The sequence below is a fragment of the Dissoconium aciculare genome, assembly GCF_010015565.1.
Source record: "Dissoconium aciculare CBS 342.82 unplaced genomic scaffold K489scaffold_6, whole genome shotgun sequence".
NCBI classification, from domain to species: Eukaryota; Fungi; Ascomycota; class Dothideomycetes; order Mycosphaerellales; family Dissoconiaceae; genus Dissoconium; species Dissoconium aciculare.
Window position 1 is genome coordinate 1,694,061 of NW_022984956.1, and position 23,505 is coordinate 1,717,565.

Here is a 23,505-nt window from a genome sequence, read left to right on the forward strand (position 1 = left end):
AATTGAAATGAAGCTATATGATTAGGAATTCTATGGGACAGGATGTCTATACTACAGTAGGACACGTCTTACACGTATGTCCTTCCAAATTGCAAGTGCTACACCGTGGTTTACGACGTGTCTGCTGGCTAGAGCCTGCTTCAGCTTGGCCTTGTTCTTCCGATAACAACGTGTTTACAGCCTTTGCAATAAGAAGAGCCTCGAATCCTTCTTTGTCAACACTTCCTTGAACCTTATAACGCGTTCTTGGACGTTGTTTACGCGCGCTCAGCGTCTGTACAGTCTGGCGGAGGTCGGACACTTCAGCTTGCAGAAGGGCCAGCTGAGCAGCTGCTTTATGATAGCCCTTAGCATTCTGTCGCAAAGCAGCAACTATTTCTGACGGTGAAGTGCTTGAACGCTGCAGCTTGTTCTCAATATATGCTGTCTGAGAATCAACCTCTCGAGGGTTTGACGGCGTAACTGTAGTCCATTGTACTAGTGTTTGTAATGGAGGTGTTACTGTTCTTAATGTCAGCTTCTCTAGTACTGCTTCAGGATTGAATGGCACAAGGCCAGCACCGCGGAAGCCAGCTTGTATATTTGAAGCTGTAAATGCAGCAGCTATCGCGTGTGGGATCTCGGCAAGGAAGTCGTCCTTTGTTATGATATAATAAGACGCTCGGAAGAGCCGTTCAAGCCTTGCTGTATATGCTGTCTTCAAAGGACCGAAACAGCTAACATCGAGAGGCTGTAGACGATGCGAAGAATGAGGTGGTAAGCAGAGAGTGACAATGTTATGATCTTTGCAGTATTGATCGAATTCAGGCGTTAAATGGCTACCATGTCCATCAAGGACAAGAAGCCTTTTAACACCCTTTGTCGCTTGCTGCGTATGTCCATGGAAGTGCTCTATCCAACGCAGACCAAGAGCATTGCTTGTCCAGCCATTCTCGCTGCAGGCTAGAGTCCAGCGTGGTGGTAGTCCTTCAAAATAAGTCTTATTTAGCGTTACGCCTTTGAAGATCACGAATGGAGGGACCTGCCAGCCTCGAGCGTTGACGCAGGCAATAATGGTTACCCATTCAGAAGAATCCGATCCAATCAATGTTGGTCTTCCTTTCCGATCAGCTGTAGTTACAACATGGTGGTTGCCAGCTTGCCCAAGGCGGAATCCAGTCTCATCAAAGTTGTAGATATCGTCTTCAAGGATACCATGGAAATTGATCATGTTCTTCACCAATTCAAACCATTGAATATACGCGTCTTTCTGCTCGTTACGTGCACGCTGCCAATCCAGCCTTCGCGACAACTTTGTCTTAAGCCGTGGTGTCCTTTTAATAAAGTTATGTCGCCATAATTTACCAACAGGTTCAAGGCCCTTCTGCGTTGCAAGGATGTTCGCAATTTCCTCAACATGAGCAAGCGTTGGTGGCCATCCACACGAGTCCATATCCAATATCCTTTCAATTATAACCTCCTCTTCAGCGACAGTGAATTTCCTTGAATTGACACCTTGCTGTTGTCTGGAAGGTCTGCTGTCAAGGCGGCGTTGGAGGGTGGTCCTTGAGACGTTATACGCGCGCGCAGTTGCTCGGATCGACTTGAATTGACCGGATCTGAATGCAGCGATAGCAGGAGCGTAGGAATCACGCGTCAATCGCGTATCCATTGTATGACGTGGATAATTATCGCGTGTTGAAGGAAAGAATACGTAGTGAGAATAGGAAGTGGCCCACAAGCCTATAGTGGCCCACAAGCCTATAGGGTACGTTAGTCCGTGGAAGGCTTACGTAACGCTGCTGGCGGCAACGAGCGACTCCTCCGACGCTAGCGAACATGAAGAAGTACTGAATCATGAACATTTGTTGCGCGACCTCATCTTCGACAATCCCTAACCCAGCGGCCTATACGACGTATGCGCAGACACAGTTCTTTGCGGTCAAGGTATTCCTAGCTCGCATTTTTCACCGCTCCGACTTGAGGCCGCCAATCCTGCCAGATAAGACGTCCGGCTGCTTGCGACAAAAAAACACTTGAGCAAAGCACGCGACCAGGAAACTCACGAGAAGCTCACGAAAACCGGCGGAACCACCACACAGTCACAATGCTATACGACGATCTACGAGGCATCCATGAAGATCTGGAGCGATTGGAAGCGGGCATAGCGGACAGAGTATTAGAAGACCCCAAACTCAAGGTAGGCTATACATCCATCATGCGCAGTACGCGACAGGGCTTACAACTCACAGAGGCGTGCCAGATTACAACGAGAACATGAGATTGCCAATCTAGTATCACGGTTTAAAACTCAATCCGAGCGAGCTCGCCAAATTTACCTGGACCAAAAAGTAGAAAGGACGCAAGAGTTGCAGAGCATTTCCACCGGTGACACCTTTGAATCCTTCTTCAACGCCTACCAGGAAACCAAGCAGTTCCACAAACGCTATCCGAATCAGCAAGTTGACAATCTCGAGCGCGCATACAAACGACCCGAAGATGGCGGGCCTCACAATGGTGACATGGACGTTGGCAAGCTGTTCCGAGGGGAGGAAAAATTTGGAGAGTTCTTCGACTTGACATTACTGCACGAGGAGTATCTGAATTTGCCCGGAATCCGCGGTGTGAAGAAACAAAATTATCTCGCCTACTTGAGCTTGTTCGATGTCTTCACACCGCCGAAATGTCCAATCACTCGTAAAGACAAGATGACCGACGAATACTTCTCATACGTTCGATCGCTCGCGGAATACCTAGAATCGTTCTATCAGAAGACGAAGCCTCTTAACGACTCGCGCAAGCTGTTTCAAGAGTTCGACGATGAGTTCGATCAGTTATGGGAAAAGAACGAGGTTCCGGGATGGGAGAAAGTGGCCGCGCAAGCAAATGGCACCGCCTCAAATAAGCCCGCAACTGAGGGCACTGGGGTGGGGATCTGGTGTGCAGACTGCCTGAAGGAATTTTCAAACGACAGCACGTACAAAGCGCATTTGACCGGCAAAAAGCACATCAAAAATGCCGAGGCCAGGCAAACGGCTGGTGATTCAGACGACAACGGGAAATCAGTATCAAAATCAGACCATGTCACTCGCTTAAAGGAGCGCGCGGTAGCTTCTCGAGAGCACCGCATCCGCAAACTTGCCAGTACAATGCAGACCGAGCGTGAAGGCACTCTCATGAATGTGGAGCGCCGCGAAGGCATGACGGACAAGGAACGACAGCAGGAGATTGAAGCTCTCTATGCCGAAGAGACGGATGAAGCTACTACCCAGATCGAAGAAGACGAAGAGCAAGATGGCGACGAGAAGGTCTACAATCCGCTCAAGTTGCCTCTCGCCTGGGACGGCAAGCCAATCCCATTCTGGCTCTACAAATTGCACGGCCTCGGGGTTGAATTCCCCTGCGAGATTTGTGGCAACTACGTTTACATGGGTCGGCGGGCCTTTGATAAGCACTTTTCAGAACAACGTCACATCTACGGCCTGAATTGTTTGGGCGTCAACAAGAACACTTCGCTTTTCCGCGAGATCACTAAGATCGACGAGGCCCTCAAACTTTGGAACAAGATGCAGCGTGATCTGGCGGACGAGCTGGAGCGCAAGGGCGGCGAGAACGGTGATGGAGTTATCGAGATGGAGGACTCGCTGGGTAACGTCATGCCCAAGGCCGTGTACGAAGACTTGGCTACGGCCGGATTGCTGTAGAAACGAACAGGTATCTGATATAGCTTGATCTATGTCAACACATGGACGAACCTTCATCTCCGCGCCACGGGAAATCATATATGCCGGAACATCAACAAACTCAATACTCTTATCACGACTAGGAAGGTGGGCTATCTGAGCGTGAAGAATGAAACTGCGCCGGACTGTTGTCCAATAACAAGGGTTTTATCGGGGGCGACTGAAGTGACTCCTCGGTATCCATGCGGCAGCCAGACGAGGTTTTTTAGTGCAGGGCTATGGATATTCCATTCGCGCTGCCTTGTGAGATCTCGAAGCATCATCCATTGACCGGACTGCTCTAAATATTCTTCCATTCTGGGCGCCTCATATGCTCTAGGTAAGGGATTTCTCGCGATATTATAGAATGACCTCGCGGTTCTCAGCGACGACCCGTCTGCGTCAAAAGTGATACGATCCGAAGGTTCTGAAAGGGTGAAAAGCTGTATCACCTCGCCCGTCAACGCGTCCCACAGCCGCACCGTCCTATCGTCGGACGCCGATGGAAAAATTTACCCATCCGGCGAGAAAGCTATTGTGTTAGAACCAATTCTCGTGCTCGAGCCGCTGTATTACATCACCCGTTTCCGCATTCCACAGCCACACCGTCTTATAGTCGGCCGATGCGACGAACTGCCCGTCCGGCGAGAAGGTTACCGCCCGGACCCGATCATTGTGCTCGAGCTGCTGCGTTACCTCACCCGTTCTCGTGTTGTGCAAACGCACCGTCTTATCGGACGTCAACGCGATGGCCTGCCCGGCCTGCGAGACGGCTACGGCGGAGCGGTACCCTTCGAGCCCCCATGGCCGTCTAGTCCTGTCATAGGACGTCAATGCGACGACCTCCTCATAGAAGGCTCCTGCGTTCAAAGAACCATCGTGTCCCTTGAGCCGTTGTATCTCCTCGCCTGTTACCGCGTTCCACAGCCGTATTGTCTTATCATTAGACGCCGATGCAATAATCTGCCCGTCCGGCGAGAAGGCCACAGTGTCAACTTCAACATCGTGCCCTCTGATTTTGAGGATTTCTGCGCTCCAATCCGAAGTCGTATACGAAGGGAATAGACTGGTCAGTTGGTGAAGAAAAGTGTTGCGAACAATACTATTCTTTGGCGCAAAATAAAGTACAGTGGTATAAAGCTGGAGTGGTGTTAGATCTATTACAAACCGGTTTTGGCGGACGAAGCGGAGCGCGTCGTCGAGAAAGGCAGAAAGTGGAGCATGCTTGCTGCGCTGGACAAGGTCGTCAGCGATATGTACAATTCGTCGTGCAGTATTGACCTACCTCGATGTGGGACTTCAGCTTTGTGAGCTGTGCGATAGCGCTCGAAATACAGTTCAGCCAGCTGAGCGCTTCTAACCAGTGGAGAAGCTTGTGTTGTAGGAAACTGTAGACGTGATCTGTATGTGCGTCCGATAGCTCTGAGATTCCCTCGAAGTGCGAAGTCCAATATTGACAGGCGTACGCAAGCTCCGGCGCAATGTGAGCGCCTACGTTCTGGCAATCATCTCGGTTCGACCTAGGTTCCTTGGTCCCGCAAATGTCTTGACGAAGCCGATCGTTCATGATCCGGAGACAATGCTCTAGGAGAGCTCCGTTAGTCAGTCGGTTATCAATGCGGAATTCGTGCTCTTGATCCAGAAGAAAGTCTTTAAATGATTCATGTAAAATGCTGACAGGCGATCCAGAATCGTCAGGTATTCTGAGGACGGAGCGTAACGGTTTGAGGAACTTATGGATTACTCCCGGCTCGATATTCAGCAACCACCCTAGACTCGGAATAGACAAAGGATTCTGAACGAGGACGATAGCGCCCACAATAGTCTTGAACATTGTGATGACCTTCGCTCTCGCTTCAACGTCGCGGTACACTTTTCTTAGGATCGGCAGATACACTTGTTGCATGCCTTGTAAGGAAGTGCTTCGATTCTCTTTGAGCAGATCTGTCAGGCATTTTACCGGATCATGATATCCTCTGACGTAACGAATGACGGTTTCTGCAAAGATAAACAGCGGCTTCGTCAGCTGTACAAGCTCGTCCATCGTAGTGGAAGTCGGCCATCCGGCCTTTAGCTGAGGCCAGGGCTGCTGCGCATCGTTTTTGACAATAGAGTCAAAGCACTCCTTCAAGAATAGTCTTATGTCAGCTTCGGTTTCTTCCTCGCAGATTGTCTCGAGTCTTCGCATATCCGCGGGGAAAACGGCGAAGTGGTCTTCGATGTGTTTCTCTGGCCGACTAGTAACAACAATGCGAAGGCCAATTTCCTGAGCCAGCATGGCAAGTTCGCGGAGGATCATCTTCGCATCCTCTACCGTACACTCGTCCAGCGCGTCGATGACAAGAACGAGCTTAAGTAGTCCAGCCTTTACGAGTGGTTCTTTGAGCAGCTTCGTGAATTGAATGCGGAATGGCCCGCCGGGTAGGTCGCGGTCGGCGTCAAGTGCAGCTGCCACAAACGGTCGTAGTGTCCGATGGCGCGTAAGTAGCTGATTGACAATACTCGACACAAAGCGCGACCCGTCCCTGTGAAAATCTAGATTCTGTCGGAAAAAGAAGCTTGCCGCGAGCAGTCCTTCATCGTTAATCTGTCGTGCGATGGTCCTGATCAGAGTCGACTTGCCGGTTCCTGCCATGCCGCTGATCAAGAATAACCTCTGGTGGGATTCACGGCACCATCGCGTAACGTCTTCGATGAGTTTCTTTCGCGTCTCAGGTAAACAATACTCATATAACGTGCCGTCTTTCCCGCTGCAATCATATGCAGCGCTACTTGCAGACTGAAGGCGCAAAAGATGAGATTGTTGGCCGATGTCAGAGGTAGTAGCTTTCACTGTGGAAAGATCCTGGTCTATCGTGCGCACTTGGAAGCGTCAACTACCAGACTCACCTTGACCATATGACGATGAGCTACTTACGGGTATCGTACACGAGACGCAATTTCTGCGTTTGGGTCAGCGCCAATTCATCCACGCACCCCAAAAATTCCTTTGCGAACCCTGCTGCAGCCATAGCAGCGTATCGCTGCCAAGCGTCATTCTTGTGCATGTCTGCATAGTCGCAAATGCCTCGGATTACCAGACACGGGAAGCTATTCATAAGACCAGCTGCTTCCATTTCTATACAGAGAGGGTTGATTCTCTCCGCTTTCAACCAAGATACTACTTGATCCCGGTGCGCAGCAGATTTTTCTAAAGTATTCCCTGATGCGATCGTACCGAAGTGCACTTCTGGAGTTTTCCGTGCGTCACGCTCAATCGGCCGTCCGTCCTGAAGGTGATAAACATCTGTGACTCGCTCCTCGCCTGCTGTTCTGTACCACGGATGTGTGTAGGCTTGTGACATTTTCGGATACCGTGAGAAAGCATCTTCCATCAAGGCTGGAATGATCGAATCTTCCATCTCATACTTCGTCCGAAGCTTGCTGAGCGCACTGAGTAATGCTCCCGGGGGGCTGTTCAAATTGCCTTGTCGCTCGAGCACATGCCTCCCACCGCGCTCCTGGCTCTTCACGAAATCGAATTGCACAACGCCGCCTGTGGTCCCAACGGGGTTGCTTACCACCACGTCTCCCAAGCGAATGTCTGGCTCGAACGTAATTGATCCATTTCCATCCGTCTGCGGTTCTGGTACACCTGCTCCGATTCCTACAAGAAGTCCTACGCGAATATGCGGCAGTGATGAACGGAGTCCTTGAGCCACCGTCGCGGCCGAGGTGAGGCCGTATCGTCCGGATGGCAGAGACGCAAGCACGACATTGTGTTGTCCGACGGTCCCCCAAGAATATACATTATCGTCGCCGTCTTTGTTGCGGAAGCCCTCTGGTGGATTATCGCGCTTGGTGTCGAACATCGCCTGTGCAGCTGCACGCTCAAGCGGTAAAGCTGCTATCCATGCCACGGTATAAGATTGGAGAGAGTCGGCCATCGCGCTAGCATTCAGCGCGTACTGCGCGCATAAACTGCTACCGTAAGGCCCACAGTTCGATCTCAATTTGTGGAAGTCTGGAAAGCATTTAACGTGCCGATACAATACTTCCATATCCGGGCAAATGATCGTCACCGGCTATCGACGACAATCGGCTGTACACAATCGGTTCGCAGCTGGTGCTGACTTAATCAAGCGGGGAGGACGACAGCCCGCGTCCGTTCTTGGTCGCATGCATCCTTCAGTTGCTGAGCTCACCAGCCAGCTACTGCGGATTGTATCAGGTTGACATTTTCCGGGCGAAAGTCTTAGCGTTGGGATGCGCTTCCTTTACGCCCTTGCGAACTCACTACCACTTTTGCATTGCACAGCGACAAGACTTGTAACAAGAGTTGTTGATAGCCTTTCAACGGTCGCTTCTCCCGGCCATCGACCACGATGTCCGAGAGGATGTGCACGCGCGAGGCTGTTAATGGTCTTGAAGTATTCGCTTAGACGGTGAAATCCCGCATGTTCCGACTTTATTGCAATGAGGTGAGGACGACGCGATATTGAATAAACGATGACAGGGAAGGGAATTGACACGTCCCGGACCGGTGTTTGATATCTCCCAGAGCTTTTTTCTCGGGGTGTAAGAGCCGAAGGCGAACCGCGAAGGGCAGTCCCGCCGACACGTGGAAGCCACGAGTCACAACGTGCGATTTCCGATCCTGTCGGACGCGCTTTTCAAATGGAGCAATCTAACGATGAGGCTTCCTGCATGCATCGAATTGAGAGATTTGTGTCCCAGGTTTGCGCAGGTCACACGAGATGTCGAGATGACGAACGAAATATCAGTGATGAGGCAGAGGCACGAAGACAACACAAAGGTTGCTCATAATTACATCCATGTGTCAGATCTGTTTCAACGATGGCGCGCCATCACAACTTCTCGAGCCTCGAATGAGCCCATCGAGATTAACACCTTTTTATAGCAGTCTCGGACTTTCTCTTACCCATTTGAAGATCCGCAGGTCTTTCAGGCTTTTAACAAGGATTGCAAGTCGGCATCATTCACCGCCTTCAAGAAAGCCAAGCTGCATTGGTATTAAGACCCCCACGGTGGGCTTCGGCACACAGTCAGAAGCAAAGACTTTCGGCACTCGCGATATGTGAAAGGTTACCTTCCACTACGGCAGATATTGCGCCCATGCGCAATGTATGCCATTCCTCGGCGATTGCGTTGTTGACTTTTGAGAATGCAAGTGATGGGTTACCTCTATTTCGCTCACATTCTCGACAACAGATCTCTGCCGTGATAGCGTGGTGATTGGTGCTACGTCTCCTCCCTGCTGTTGTGCGCACGAGAAATCGATGAGCACCCGGATAAGTGTGAGAAGAGCTGCTCAGAAGTGTCGAGGGCGGCCATGCATCATGGGTAGGTAGGCTAGTAGTTGCGCCCACGGGGTACGTGGCATGTGCTGAATGGGGTCATTGCAGGAGCAAACAATTTTGTGGAAGTGCTGATTGGATCGAAGCTGAGGACTGTGAAAGGGTTCCCAACAAAGGACTTGTATTTGGACAAACAACTCGTGCTTTTTGATTATAACCCCTCTGCTTGTTTCTTGTTCTCTGTTATTTGTCTGGGTCACTAACATTATCGTTCCAGACTTCTAGTCGCTTGTACTTCGTGACTCACAGCTATGGTTCTTTTTGACGTGTGAGAAAGTCACACCCATTCATTCCGACTTCGTAGGGATATATACTACAAAGTCTTCAGCCTCGACAGAAAAGAATGCTCATCCACTTCCCCGTAGCTTTTCTACAGCTCTTCATCCAACAATCTCCTCGTCCTTCTCCTTCTTCGGCCCTTTTCATCTTTCTTCTTTCCTTGTTATCCTTCGTCTCTCCGGTTTCGCTTTCCTCTTCCTTCGTTACCTTCCTCTTCTTTCCCTCATGCAGGTACATAAATAAGTGGATATTTTAAGATGTTCCGAAACCACGAAGTGCCAGGTAAAGGCATCGGCGTCTTCGCTACGCAGCCGATCGCCGCGGGCGTAATGATCCTCTCAGAGAAGCCGATCGTGAAAGTCCCACCATTCTCGCTCGACCCAAACGCCAAAATCTTGCAACAACTTCAAGCCCGCAGCAAAGACGAGAGAAACGCCTTCTTCGCCCTCGCAAACAACTACCCCGACACGACACCTGTCATGGGTATAGTGAAGACAAATGCCATGCCGCTCGGCAGTGGAGCCCAGACTGGCGGACTATTCCTGCAATGCTCGCGCTTCAACCATAGTTGCACGTCGAACGCCGCTTATTCCTGGAACGATGATATCAAGGAAGAGCGGATCTTCTCCCTCTTCGACATCGCCGATGGAGAAGAGATCACCGTCACCTACCTTACGGATAAGATGTGGTCTCTGCCCCGTGATCAGAGACGAGAAGCCATCTGGGAGGAATATCGCTTCCGATGTGAATGTGTTCGCTGCACCGGTGCTTTGGATTCGGGTCGAAAGGCTAGCGATGAACGTCGCGTCCGCCTAGGTCAGATCCATGAGCAGGTCGGCAACGGCATGCTCATGGTCACCAAGCCCAGCACTGCACTCGGTCTGTGTCGCGAAGCCATCGAGCTGATCCGCGCAGAGGGAGAAGGTGCCTGTCGTCTCGAAGGTATCTACTACGACGCTTTCCAAATCTGCATCTGCCACGGGGACGTGGCGCTCGCCAAGGCTTTCATACGTCTGTTTATTCAAACGGCAAAGGCTTGGAAAGGTGATGATGCGTTGGGTTTTGTGGAGCTGGCCCGTCTCGAACATGATCCGAAATTACACGCAAATGCCTTCACTACGAAGCGTTGGGCTACTGCCATCACCTCGCCACCGGGATCGCTTGCCGGTGAAGAGGAGTGGCTCTGGCGTCGAGCTGCTCGATCTTGAAGCTCTGGAGGCAGTGGCGGGCCTGGGGATGTTCATTTCGAGGGCGTGTGCCAGAAAGCGAATGCGGAAATGCATGGGGGCGAGAGCAAACCCGTATATCCTTCAGTTGTCGATTGAGATGGCGCTTCTTTGAGCGGTTATCATTTCTTTGGTAGAGAGGCTGATGGTACTTTCTACATGTAGGGTATATGAGATTTTGGTTCGAATTCGACGACCGAATTTATCATTGTTATAATTTATTATCATTATCATTATACGCTTTTTTGTCCAATTTCTCCGGACGTAACATCATAACACAGGCATGAAACAATCTTCCTGCGATCATGCTCATGATTCGACTATAGTGGTCGTTGCTGCGGACCTGCCCGAGCGGGTTACTCAAACGCGGGAAATGCAACAGCGCATTACATTCGCCTGCTTCGTGTTGCACACGTGTAGACCTGGACTCGCGACTTCCGTCAAGGACGCATCGGTCGTGTCGCGGCCTTCTGCCGCGCTTCGATCCAACCCGAATCGATCGACTTATCATCGCTTGCGATGTCAGATATGCACTGCATAGACGTCCAGAATCATAAGAGTTCGTCGAGGCTTGCGTGTTGCGATACGCTGTGGCGAAACGCAGCATGGTGGATCTATGCTGGGATCTCTGAAGAGGGGCGCCAATGTGCTGGGTTTCGACAGTGTTTGAGCGAAATTACTTCAACGTGCGGGCGCTCGCGTAGCCGGGGAAGGCTGTAGACTTCAGGGCCGAGACTAGCACACAGCGTGGCAGCCGAGCTTACATGCTGTCTGATTTCCTCTCGCAGGTATCCCAGATGTGCCAAGGCTCAATGATTCAGTATCTGTTTCGGCGTTTCGATAAATTGAAAGCTCACTGATGTGGCTTTCGTTCAATGGTGCTTTCTTCAGATATGTTTAGGAGAATTGCAAAAGGAATCCACAGAGGCACGACTGCTCGTAGGCGTATGATCATATGAAGCCTTCCTGATCGGATATGACATGGGCGTGCTGATGAGCCTTTGGGACATGATCTGCAGAAGATGCTGTTGCTGCACCAACTGTTCGCTCTGAAGCCGGATAAGCTCATTCATTGTCTTCAAGACATCTTCTTGATTTTCATGCTCGCTGTACGGACGACCAGCACCAGGCAGATTGTCGGGTTGGCCTTTGTTGGCTTCAGGGTCGGTCCGGTGGAGCACGGTTTGGATCTCTTGCAGCATGGGCCGCATACGCTGGACCTTTTGGCTTTCGAAGAGCGCGAAGACTTTCCTGAGGAATGGGAAGTAACCTGGGACGGTTCCGAAACTGATGCCGATCATATATAGGATAAATATGGCGCCCGAACGATCGCCATTCGGCAGCTTTAATGGGATAGAGACGAAATAAACACTGTATCCCATAAGCAACATAGCGACTGAAAGTTCGAGGAGTTGCATGGGAGCGGTTAGCGTGAAGACCGCGATGAGAGAGGGACGTGGCCTTCGGAGTTTGAGCGCTCTCTTTAAAGTTGAGATGGACTTTTTCCCAAAATGGCTGGTCAAGTCGGAGCGAGGGTCCTGCTCGAGCTGCTCAAACAGGTCAAGGGTCTCGACTGTCTCAGAGGACAACCCATGAGTTATCCATGCCTGAAACTCAGCGGGAGTGTGCAAGTTGCCCAGGGTGCTCTGAAGCACACAGGAGAAGATGACCGCGAAGGAACCTGAGACTAAGCATAGCACGAAAAATGCCTCGGCGAGCCATGTGACTTCCTGTAGCGAAGGCATAGAGAGAGTTTGTACTGCGATCTGGGCAAGCACCGCACCTGCAACACCAATCATGGCGAACGTTGGGGTGAATGATGCCTTCATAGCGCTGGCATCTGCAAGTCCGCCGTCGTCCGATGCGATATGGCGTCGGATCCGGTGGACCGTCTGCGACACATTCGAAGAGAATTGGATCGCGACACCGGCGAAGATGCCAAAGTCCGTAATATCGTCATGCATTCGGGACAATTTCGACGCGAGGGGAGTCAGCCTCGGAAACTTGGTCGCGATCGCCTGGGAGGCTCTCAACAATATGGGAGTGCGTGGCGGCATATTTATGATTCGAACATGAGATTTTTGATGTGACTCCAGGCCTCAATGTAGATCTTGGTCAAGGAAGAAGATATCGCGCTGCGGTGGTGGAAAGGACATTGCATTATGCTGCGGCCGTCCATGCGGTCGGATATTCATGCCGGCAGGGTGATGCTGCAATCGCCAAGTGCGGCGCGGTTCGTTCCCCTCAAGAGCGTCATCTCAACAAAGCTTCAGTCTCCTCGTACGCAGATGGGTAAGCACTAAGCACCAACTCTATTGCTTGCTGGCGATTGTATTCCGCTCCGCCCGGACAATTAGCCGTTTGATTGGCGGCCTCAATTGACGGCCCCGCGCGCTCTCCTCAACCTCGTCGCAGATCATCTAAGCTGTTTGGAGCTTAATTCGATGTCGGTCGGCAAAGGACCCGAAGCTTGAAAGGAGCAAAGATCAGCGGACGACCACGTGACGGCACGCCGCGGCGTGGTCTTTGAGTCTGACGCTCCTGAAGTCGTCGATGGATGTTGCGATCCTTGAAGGACTCACGCATTGCTGGTGGGGCATCTCCGGCTACTTGTTCGGCGGAGCTTGGCAGTCCTATGCACCAGACTACGCGTGCCGCTCCACCGCCGCCAATGGCTTCGGAGCGGGAGAAATTACGCGGGATCAAAGAAGCGGATTGAGGCAAGATTGGCACAACACCTGAAACGGAACAATGCATCACAAAGAAGAAATGTTTACTATCCTTGGTGAATGGTGATTCACGGATTGTGAGACGATACGAAGGCACGGGTATGATTGTAGTCTGCTCGGCGACATGGACCGAACTAAGCCGGTCCCTAGCCGTTCATTCGGGCTGCGCGGCTTTCACATTTGTACTCCATAATCTCTCAAAGTCATTACACAACCCGTGTCAGAATCGGGTCGTCAGGGAGAGGTCTGGTCGGCAGTGATGATGTCGATTAAATCTTATTCCGTGTCCTCACGAATGACGGAACAAGACATATGTAAGGGGGAAGATGCAGGTCCTCAAGGGCTGGAAACAAGAATATCAGCTGCTGAGGACCTGGTTCATGGCTAAGCCAAAAACCATGATGACTAATGTCGCTCGATATGCGATATGCGATATGATTCATGTCTCTTCTGAGGTTCTGATAGGGACAATCTTGCTAGAGAGTAATAATAAATCATGTACTGGATGAGGTATCGTGGAGAGCAGATGGAGGAGACGACAAGGCCCGAACGTCGTAACCCAAACCCTAAGCCACGTGCGGGCCGTTGCTTGTCACTACTGCTGCACCCCTAATTCGGTCTCTCGCCGGTTGATTATTACGTATGAAACGCGGACTTTTAATTCGGCGCGCGCGATGGTAATTAATGGCTGGCTGTCCTTCAGCTGATACTCCATCAGGACAAATCTCAACATCTCAAGGGCAACACTTACTGATCTTTGGACACCGTCTGGATTCTCCGAGATCGCCATATACATCCCGTTGCATCTGGATCCACGCGCGCAGAGATTCAGTCACAAGAGAAGGAGAAAGAGCATGCTGGTTCGGTTACCATGATACCATTCACCTTCCGCCGCGTGCTGAAATACACTTTCGTCGCCCTCAGCATCTTCGCCCTGCTCGGCTCATTACGTTTCGCAAACAACCAAACTCGCTTCCAGGCATTCCTCCAACGGCAATACATCACCTGGAAGGACTTCCCAATCTCATACGCCGATGCGCTCAAAGCCAAAGACTGGGACACGCTCCTCCAAACCTACGACTACAAGAAGAACTTTCCCACCGTCGAGTACAACCACGATGACGCCACCGCAACAAGGAACATCCCACCGATAATCCACTTCATCTGGTTCCGTAACCTCTACGAAACCAAAGCCGAAATCACCTCCATCCCCTCCAAGGGCTCCGAAGCCCCCGAGCACTGCCGGAGATACAACCCGGACTACACCATCAACATCTGGAACGCCAGCGCCGCCCGCGACCTCCTTGAGCAGCACTACGCCTGGTTCCTCCCGACCTACGATGCCTACCGCTACCCGATCCAGCGCGTCGATGCCGTGAAATACTTCCTCCTCTGGCACTACGGCGGCATCTACATGGACATGGACATTGCCTGCCGCCGATCGATGGATCCGCTCTTGCCGTTCCCTGCGTGGTTCCCCGAGGCGTCGCCGCTCGGCGTCAATAATGATCTCATGGCCACCCGCTCCCGTCACCCGGTCATCCGATTGATGTTGGAGAATCTTCACGCGCGCAATCTGAATTTGATTTTCCCGTATTTGACGATTTTCTGGAGTACGGGACCGCAGTTCACTGGCGATCTGCTCAAGAGGTGGTTTCTACAATTCGGTGGGAAGTATGTTCCGGGCGAGAGCAAGGTAGATGCCGGTAAGCAGTTCTTTCCTTCTCTTCTCTTTCCCTTCCCTTGAATCTGTGAATTGAGTTCCCCTTTCCATGCTGACCATTGTCTCACACTCAGATCCATCCGAATGGTTCGTCCTCCCGCAAGAATTCTACTCGGAGGAATTCACCTTCTTCGGCCACAGTCCCGGCGGCACCTGGCACGAAGACGACGTCGCCGTCGTCCTCTGGTTCGTCGCACATCCCGTCGTCTTCTGGTTCCTGGTTTTCACTGTCCTCACCGGTCTGACTATGTTCATCATCCGTCTGAGGAGGAGCAGCAATAACCAGAGGAGCAAGGACACGGGACTTGGGATACGGGGCATATGAAAATGTTTTGGAAAAACATACCGTGTGAATCGCACGTAGTTTGAGGAACCAGGGGATTGTATGGTATAGACAGGATTCATGGCGACGGCGTTATGGGGAGTGATACGGACTGCATCTTGAAAATCCACAAAAATCTAATGAACGGGAAATTCTGGCGACGCAGAAACGCGAGAAGTTCCCACAGCAGAAGTTCTCTCCCATCCCGACTTCCTGCACCGGGTCCGAGTGACAAGCTCTACCGTTCCGGAAAGCAATGAATTCTATGAATGAACTTGATTTCTACATTCCATCAAACGCTGCCGTAACCTCTGCATGGCTACAATGCACAGCCGCAATCATGGCCGTCCTCGCTTCTACTCCTCGTCCTCCTCGTCCTCGTCATCGGTATCCATCTCCATGGTCAACGGCGGCATTTCGAAATCACTCCCGTCCATCTCATCATCATCGTCATCGCCGACGCCGTCATGTGCGGTGTTCACAGTTGACACCGCGGGTAGAAGCGATGACGAGCTTTGTGTCTCTGCCGTAGAGGCGGCAGGGAAGGAGCTCGATTGTGTGATCTCGTCGTCAGCAACATCTCGATTGGAATTGGCAATGTCGTCTTGGAGTTGTGCTTCGAGGTCTTCGAGGAGGGAGCGTGCTTCTTCGTTTGTGTCGGTTTGGAGCTGTGATGTTGTGGGTCTTGCTTTTGTTGAGTGCGTGGTGGGCAGAGTCTGGTCCAGCCGTGTGCGTTTTGCATCTGGTGGGGTTGTGGTTGTTGGTGGTTGGAGAGGTGTGGTTGTAGTTGTGAACTCTGTGGTGGGGGGCTCGAAGGGGCGTTTTTGGGATGTTGACGATGAAGGGGCAAGAGGGCCTTGAAGGTTGGTGTTGGCTTGGAGGATTGAGGCGCTGGATATTTCATGTCTTGGAGCCTCGGGAATTTCGTCTCCGTCGATTTCCGCTTCCTCCGCGTCATCTTCGTCCACCTCATCATCTTCATCGTCTGATTCATCATCCTCGTCTTCTACATCGTCGTCCACCTTTACACCATGAGCGCCAGTTCTCTTCCCACCAATCACCGGCATTCTCGGCTTGATCAAAGCTTCGACTTCACTTTCCTTCGGCGCCAGGCGAGCCAGGATTGGCATCAAGCTGGCTTGTGCGCGGAGTTCATTTTCGCGCTGTGCGGGGTTGAGGACACTTGCGACAAGGAGATCCTTGTCTTTCGTGATCACTGCGACACGATCAATCTGGGCTCGGACCTTGGTTGGGACCGTCGTCGAAGGGAGGTGTTTGAGGGCGGAGAGGAGGAGAGAACGTGAGTGTTCGTGATTTGGATTGCTAGCTTCAAAGTGCTTGGGTAGTGGAGTGGACTTCTTGGGCTGGCTTGTGCCTGAGGTACCATTGCTTTGTGGTCCTTGTCCGTCTGAGGAGGAGTCTGATGGTAGTAGCTGTTGACAGCAGCTTCGAAGAGCAGGTACCAGCAGTGAAGTGTCGGCTCGAGTGAATGTAGCTCCCGAGAATGTGACGATGGATGCTAGGATCTGGGAAATCCCCGCTCGCACGCTCTCATCCCGTTCCGCTTGGAAAAGGCTTGATAACACCTGCGTCAACGTAGGCAAGATCGAGAAAGCCGAAGCCTGAAAACGAGCAAGGAGGTGCGTCAAAACGTCCAGAGCCGCTATGCGAACAGCAGGTAGGACGGCAAGGACAGCTTCGCGCTCTTCTCGAACAATCTGAGGATTGAATTTCATTGAGCCGATTTTCTCTAGATCAGTAGCACCAATGCTGAGAATTCTTGTCATAAGGTCCATGATACTGCCAAACTTGACTGGCACAGCAGCGGGAGTCGGCAATGCCAGAATCGTCGACAGAATAAGCAATGTCTCGATCAAGCGCTCATGTCCGGCATAGATCCCGCTCCAGGCGCTCAAGCCAAGAGCATCCTGCTCGGGAAGCTCTGGCTCTCCATTCAATAATTGATGCCTCGGACGGAATGGCTGAACACCGGCGGTTGATTCCCAATCGTGTTCAATACCTCGGAATAAGTAGTCGCAGGTAGCGTGAGCAGACGCTAGCGCATTCTTGAAGCTCTCGCTCCACTTCTCACTTGAGCCTTGTTTCGGCGTGCAATGATGAAGTAAAACAAGTAGACGCCGGGCTGACTCCCTATGCCTTGAAGTGTAATGAAAATGAACAGCTTCACCCGCAGATGAAGAGCTGAGGATTCTGAGAAGGATGGTCCGGAGTGTGCCCTCATTTGGACGGAAAATTGTCGAATGTCTAACGATCAGCACCGAGAAAGCATCCAGGACAGTTTGCAACTCATCAGGCGAGCATCGCTTTGCTTCGATGTTGCTGATACATGTAGAGACAAAGCCAGGTAGTGCAGGAGTCGTGATCTCGCGGACCAGATTTGCGTGCTCCCAGGTTAGCATGAACAGTCGGGTGAGTGTCAAGACGGCAAGACTGCGCGTGGTTGGAGGATCGGGCCTCTTCAAAATGGTCAGCAGATTGCGCGACCAGACTCCGGATTTGCTGAGAATCTCAAGTCCTCCTGCCTCGATCACAGCTTTGACCAAGACAACACCAGTCCATCGCGCACGAAAATTCCTGTGCTGGAGCAAGGTAGATAGCTGTGTCTTGAACCGGTGGACCACGGCAGTGACATCACCCTGATTTTTGGCGCCCGAGGCTTGCGATAGGACCGCTCGGCATGTCCAGATAGATCCAGCTATTTGAGCAGCAATTTGAGGTAGTTGTTCGTCTGAAGTATTGGCGATCCGGTATGTAATAGCTCGAAGGGTGCCAATGGCAGACTGTACTGATTGAGACATGATCGGCTCGCCTGGAAATTGCCGATATTTCTCCAAAGACAGGCGATCTTACAGTCTAAGTATCGCGAGTCTAAGCAAAGGCTCACTGCTGCATGAACGGACTCTGGTGATTGCAATACGATCAATCGTCCTCGTGGCTTCGAAACATCTTGAATAAAAGTATGGAAAAAAGTCGCGAGTTACCTGATTGGGAACGGCATGGGCCGCTGGGTTGCCGCCTTTACTCCATGGAGAAGGCCTGCGCCAAATTGCGGTGATGATTGGTGGACCTTTCCAACGACTTCGCCAACAGCCGAATGACGTCCTAACAGAATTCCTGGGGAGCTAGAATTCATTGGGGTCCCTTGCCTGTCTATCTGTTGAAACTCAGGGCGCAGGACGAAGCTCACCACACCTTCCACATGGCCACGGTGTAAATGGTTTACATGGCTGTCCGACCACGACATTCGAAAAAGCGCATTGCACCCTGATCCATCTTACTCCTCGAAGACACCGAGTTGAACGAAACTACAGACTATGCGCCTGGCATCATAGCTATCCGAACTCAGGAGAAGATCGACGGCGGCAGACCGAAGCAGCAACGGCCGCAATAATGAACTTCACGACCAGCAGCACACCAGATGCCACAAAAGGCGCACGCTACCTCGGCCTCCTTGACCAGGCATTATGCAATGGAGAGTATGGATCAGTACCAGAACTCGCGCGAAAGGTGGACAAACATGCACCGGAGAGGAAAGGTAGGCACGGCCTGAAGTGCCTGCGAGGGTCACGGATGAATATCACGAGAGATACTGAAGGATGATACAGCATTTACCGCGGCTGCGCGTGCCTCGTCGAAAATCGCCTCAGCCTCGCACCGACCGACTTCGGCCTCGTCCACCAACACGACGAGTTTGCACTCCCTAGCAGAACTGATTCCACAGCTAACACAGGGTGGAGCGAGTAAACATGACGGAGATCTCTTCATTGCCGCAGTCACTGCCGCAGAAATATACTGGCTACAGGAGGATTGTCCAAATGCGCTACAGGTCCTCACGGAAGCAGTGACGGCGTCAAAGGCATCAGATTCGATAGACACAGCGGCATCACCGGAGGGATGGCTCGAGATCTGTTCTGTTAAGGCTGCTCTGATTCGAGCGTATAGCTTGGACAATGCTGGTCATCACAGCGAGGCGCTACAAGCATATCAAGCCGCTGTCAGACCGGCACCGGGTTACCGCTCGCCGGAACTGCGCAAATGGTGGGAGAGGCTGCTTGCGAGAGCATGCATGTACAGCGTCAAGAAGGCTCCGACTTCACTCACAAACGATTTGAGCGGAGTCTACAAAACCTTCACAGCTTGGGGTGCTTTTTGGCTACGCGCCTCGACAGCGAACCATAACTTCATCGCCAATTCATCCCACCTCGATCTCCCTCGTCGGCAGGTATGGCGCGCATACTACGAGCTCCTTTCCACTATCATTGCCGAAGATTTGGTCACGGATACCACTGGTGCGCTGGTGAAGTTCGACAGTGGTGCATCCCGGGAATCGCAATCCGTATTGCGACGTGGCCAGCATGTCGAATTCAAGCGTGTCGAGTCGACCTACGAATCACTTCTGCTCAATGAGACCAATTATCCAGCTTCCAGCGAGCGAAACCATGAAGTCGAGGAGCTGGTGGCTACAGTCATGACCAACTGGACTATAATGACAAGCTTGGCGTGGTCCAATGCCGATCTCGGCGATGGCGGTAAAGATGCCGTCTCTCGAGGCGTTTTGGACATTCTGTATCGTGCCGCCACAAAGACATTCCACTCAACGCCAATCTTGAGACATCTGTTTACGGTGCACGCCTCTCTGTCCGAGTACGACCTCGCCATACATGCTTTTGACAGCTATGCTGAGATTGTGACACGTGGAAAGGCGCGAGCAGATAAGACAGGCGAGCACGAAGTTGGTCTGGACAGCGATGACTTGGCAATTACAACCGCTGCCGAGGCCGTTCGGATTCTGTGCCGTTTTGGAGATCGTGATCACGCTGACAAGGCCATCGAAGTTGCGTCCAAGGTTGAAAGTTGGCTGCATTCGCATGAATTAGAGCTAACAAAAGAAGACCTTGAAGTGCGTGGCGTGCCTGAGGAGACAGAAGTGAAGTCTGAACTTCGCATCAAGCCAGCTACCCTAGCCGCAGCATATCGCACGATAGCCATCACAAAAGCACAATCTGCTCATCTCACGTTTGAGAAAAGCGATCGTCTGGATCACCTGCAGACAGCCGAGAAGTATCTCCAGCGGGCCTTGAAGTTCGACCCGGTGAACGTACAGACTGCCCACGCCTTAGCGCTTGTTCTCTCCGAGCAACACGACGTTACTGGCGCCGTCAAACTGATCAAGAGCACGATCGCTGCGGAGCAAGCCTCTTCCAAGTCAATAGGATCCACGAGCAACCGAACAACCAAGATCGCTCGTAGTATACAGATGGTCCCGCTGTGGCACCTGCTTGCACTTTGCTTGACGGCGAAGGATGAGTTCGAGGCAGCTAGTCAAGTTTGTGACACAGCTTTTGAGCAGTTTGGTAATCTCGGCGCGATATTCGGGGCCAACGGCACAGTAGCCAAGGACAAGACTGCCAACCTCGGCTCAAGCGAGCTACTGGAAAGCTTGACCAGCTTCGAAAAGGAGTCACTTGTGCAAGTCCAGATCACCAAACTGGTCCTTATCGAGTTGATGGAGGGCCCCGACGAAGCGGTGAACTCAACAGACGAGTTACTCAGCCTATACTCGAGACTGTTTGGAAGCCCCAGGTTTGACACAGCAGCACCGGCAAATCTCGCGCCGAATAGAGCACAATCGATATCAAACAAGAAGGGAAGTACTCTTCGAAGTATAACAGGAAGCATTCGTCCGAAGTCAGTGCGGTCGGTGCGTCTATCCAGCGAGAAGGAGGCGCCATCTACCGAAGGAGCTCCGCCCATGCCCGGTGCGCCAATCGGTGCTCCAATCGAGATCACTGTGACCAATGAAGATGGACAGGCGTCGAAAAAGGAAGGCCATCACCATTTGCACCTACCACACCTTCCCAAATTGCACAAGGACGCAAACAAGGATTCTGCAACTGTGACTGGTGAGACAAGTTCATCTACCACACTAGGTCCGGTTCCAGCCGCTGTCAAACAAAGCGCAGCTGCCAATCCCAGCCAACCTCTGCGCGAAATTGCGCATAATGGTACTCACGATGATTTGCCACCACCTCCAGGACATGACGAGCAGCCGCCTTTTCAAGATAAGCGCCTTCCCGTACCGCAACCTGGCTCGGGACCGAGCACGTCCATCTCACCTGACGTCGCATATCAGGAACGAAGACATCAGACGAGCTTGTTGGTTAAGATCTGGCTGTTCGTCGCTGGGGTTTACGTTCGTGCGCAGTCTTTTGACGATGCCTTGAGTGCGATCGAGGACGCGAAGAAATGGGTCGAGGCGCTGGAGGCTGATCTGGCTGCCACGAGGGACGGAATGAGTGCTCGGAAACTATTTGAGAAAGGTTGGGGTGGTGGGAAGAGTGTCGATGCGATCTGGGCGGACTGGTGGTCTGCAGTAAGTCACGGCCTCATCTTGTACCCAAATTATCTAGTCTGGATGCTAACGAATCTACAGAAAGCACAACTTGCGACCTCACAAGAAACTCCATTCGTCGCCATGGCAGCCTACGAAGAAGCTCTCGCCTATTACCCTGACCATCCCGCCGCCACTGTCGGCATCGCCAATCTCCTCATGGATATCTACGAGGAGAAGATCCCTTCGGAAGAACCTCTTCTCCCGCTTCACCCATTCCCGCTACCGTCCGGCAGCACTCTTGTCAGCGAAGCCCGGCCGGCGCTTACGCGGCCGAATTCCTCCTCCGCCGCAGGCACCAGCTCCCGGCCGATTTCACAACACAACATCGTCACCCTCTCGCAATCCTCCGCCATCGACGCCCTGCAAGAACAACAAGATATCGTCGGCTCGAAACTGTCCCGTTGCGATCCGTCTCCTGCCGAACTCAACCGTCTGGCCGCCCGTGAGCGCGCGTACATCCTTCTTAAGAATTTGTCCCGAAGTGGTGCTGGTTGGGACGACTCCGAGGCGTGGTATGCGCTCGCCCGAGCGCATGAGTTGAGTCGCGAAATTGGAAAGGCGAAAAGTGCGCTCTGGTGGGTCGTCGAGTTGGAGGACTGTCGGCCGGTTAGGGATTGGAGGGAGGTTTCGCCTGGTGCATACACACTGTGAGTGAGGGCTCGAGAGCGTAAGAGATAGACTCGAAGAACTCGAAGAGGATATCGTAGGAGTGTAGATAATGTCTAGGAATATAGACCCGTGCTCGAGATAATTACCTCGACGAATGTGGATGCATTACAACACATTGTGATAAGAAAAGCCGTTACATCAAACTATCCAATATTTGCTGCGCTTGAGATAGACCTGAGAATTGGAGATCACCCGTCGACAAGAAGTCCTAACATAATTCCTACACGACAAGTGATCATCCAGCGACGACCTCGTACTACCATGCCATCAGATAACAAAGAAACCCCCCCATGAATAATGCGTGCTGTATCCGATATCTACCTTTTCCTTGGCCAAAAATAAAAGCAGATCCCACAAAGAACCGCAGCAAGGATAACAAAAGCCCAAGCATTTGACTCTGGCGGAGGTTCTCGATGGTATGAGTATGGTCCAGAATATTGGGTCTTGTATCGGGCAGCAGATCTTCTTACGGCGGCCTCCTGTTCCGCACGAAGAAAATCTTTATATCTCTAAATTGCCACATGCTCACTAGCTCGAGCCGCCGCTTCGACTTCATGCGCTTGTTTCGCGGACGAGATTTGCAAGTCATTCAAGGGATGTGGAGGCTGAAGCGTGAACCCCGACATGTCGATGATGTCCATCAATGAGAAGTCCTCGAAGATGCGATAGCCATCGCGGAGTTGCTCGAGATGATAGATGCTCACTTCATAAAGTTGGTGAGCTCTTACAACGAGCGTTTGTATAGACCTTGGCCGTCGCGTAGATGTAGCAGCATGCCATGATCAGGGTGGGGATCAGAGGGCGCAATCGGTAGCAATTGGCGCCGATTTTGAGGATTAAAGCCCCGAGATGTGAGAGATTGACCGCGGAACGCAGTGATCTATATACTCGTGTCAGACGCATCCGCGAAGGAAACCTGCTGGTTTGGGTCTGACTTGGCTCACGATAAGAATGGCATGTTTTCCACTTCGCTGTGGGACATGAGATAGCACCACGCATGGATGATCGTGCGCCGCCGCTTCGATGCCTAAATCACCCCTGACACTCTCCAGCCTGGGGATCCAGAGAATTTGGCCTGCACGAA

At 51.9% G+C, this 23,505-nt stretch overlaps 7 protein-coding genes across 7 annotated transcripts; 4 read left to right on the top strand and 3 right to left on the bottom strand.

Annotated features, from left to right (window-relative positions):
* Positions 1 to 2,086: 2,086 nt before the first annotated feature.
* Positions 2,087 to 3,683, top strand: K489DRAFT_410251 (uncharacterized protein; the record flags this gene model as incomplete). The annotated part of the gene is made up of 2 exons (XM_033607688.1): positions 2,087 to 2,179; positions 2,232 to 3,683. The coding sequence occupies 2 exons, from the start codon at positions 2,087 to 2,089 to the stop codon at positions 3,681 to 3,683; spliced, it is 1,545 nt and encodes a 514-aa protein (XP_033460233.1).
* Positions 3,684 to 4,241: 558 nt separating this feature from the next.
* Positions 4,242 to 7,627, bottom strand: K489DRAFT_410252 (uncharacterized protein; the record flags this gene model as incomplete). Its single annotated transcript, XM_033607689.1, has 3 exons — positions 4,242 to 4,934; positions 4,987 to 6,563; positions 6,619 to 7,627. 3 exons carry the CDS (start codon positions 7,625 to 7,627, stop codon positions 4,242 to 4,244), a joined length of 3,279 nt encoding a protein of 1,092 aa, XP_033460234.1.
* A 1,701-nt stretch (positions 7,628 to 9,328) lies between these two features.
* Positions 9,329 to 10,808, top strand: K489DRAFT_380603 (uncharacterized protein). Its single transcript, XM_033604917.1, has one exon. It carries the CDS (start codon positions 9,595 to 9,597, stop codon positions 10,543 to 10,545), a length of 951 nt encoding a protein of 316 aa, XP_033460235.1. The 5' UTR covers positions 9,329 to 9,594; the 3' UTR covers positions 10,546 to 10,808.
* Positions 10,809 to 11,310: 502 nt separating this feature from the next.
* Positions 11,311 to 12,800, bottom strand: K489DRAFT_227215 (uncharacterized protein). The gene has a single exon (XM_033599777.1). The coding sequence runs from the start codon at positions 12,618 to 12,620 to the stop codon at positions 11,451 to 11,453; it is 1,170 nt and encodes a 389-aa protein (XP_033460236.1). The 5' UTR covers positions 12,621 to 12,800; the 3' UTR covers positions 11,311 to 11,450.
* A 988-nt stretch (positions 12,801 to 13,788) lies between these two features.
* K489DRAFT_370767 (glycosyltransferase family 32 protein) lies at positions 13,789 to 15,340 on the top strand (the record flags this gene model as incomplete). The annotated part of the gene is made up of 3 exons (XM_033603174.1): positions 13,789 to 13,867; positions 14,117 to 14,998; positions 15,090 to 15,340. The coding sequence occupies 3 exons, from the start codon at positions 13,789 to 13,791 to the stop codon at positions 15,338 to 15,340; spliced, it is 1,212 nt and encodes a 403-aa protein (XP_033460237.1).
* Positions 15,278 to 18,287, bottom strand: K489DRAFT_380605 (uncharacterized protein). The gene has a single exon (XM_033604918.1). It carries the CDS (start codon positions 18,154 to 18,156, stop codon positions 15,694 to 15,696), a length of 2,463 nt encoding a protein of 820 aa, XP_033460238.1. The 5' UTR covers positions 18,157 to 18,287; the 3' UTR covers positions 15,278 to 15,693.
* A 171-nt stretch (positions 18,288 to 18,458) lies between these two features.
* Positions 18,459 to 22,613, top strand: K489DRAFT_380606 (TPR-like protein). The gene is made up of 3 exons (XM_033604919.1): positions 18,459 to 18,893; positions 18,964 to 21,731; positions 21,792 to 22,613. The coding sequence occupies exons 1-3, from the start codon at positions 18,749 to 18,751 to the stop codon at positions 22,401 to 22,403; spliced, it is 3,525 nt and encodes a 1,174-aa protein (XP_033460239.1). The 5' UTR covers positions 18,459 to 18,748; the 3' UTR covers positions 22,404 to 22,613.
* The last annotated feature ends 892 nt before the right edge of the window (positions 22,614 to 23,505 follow it).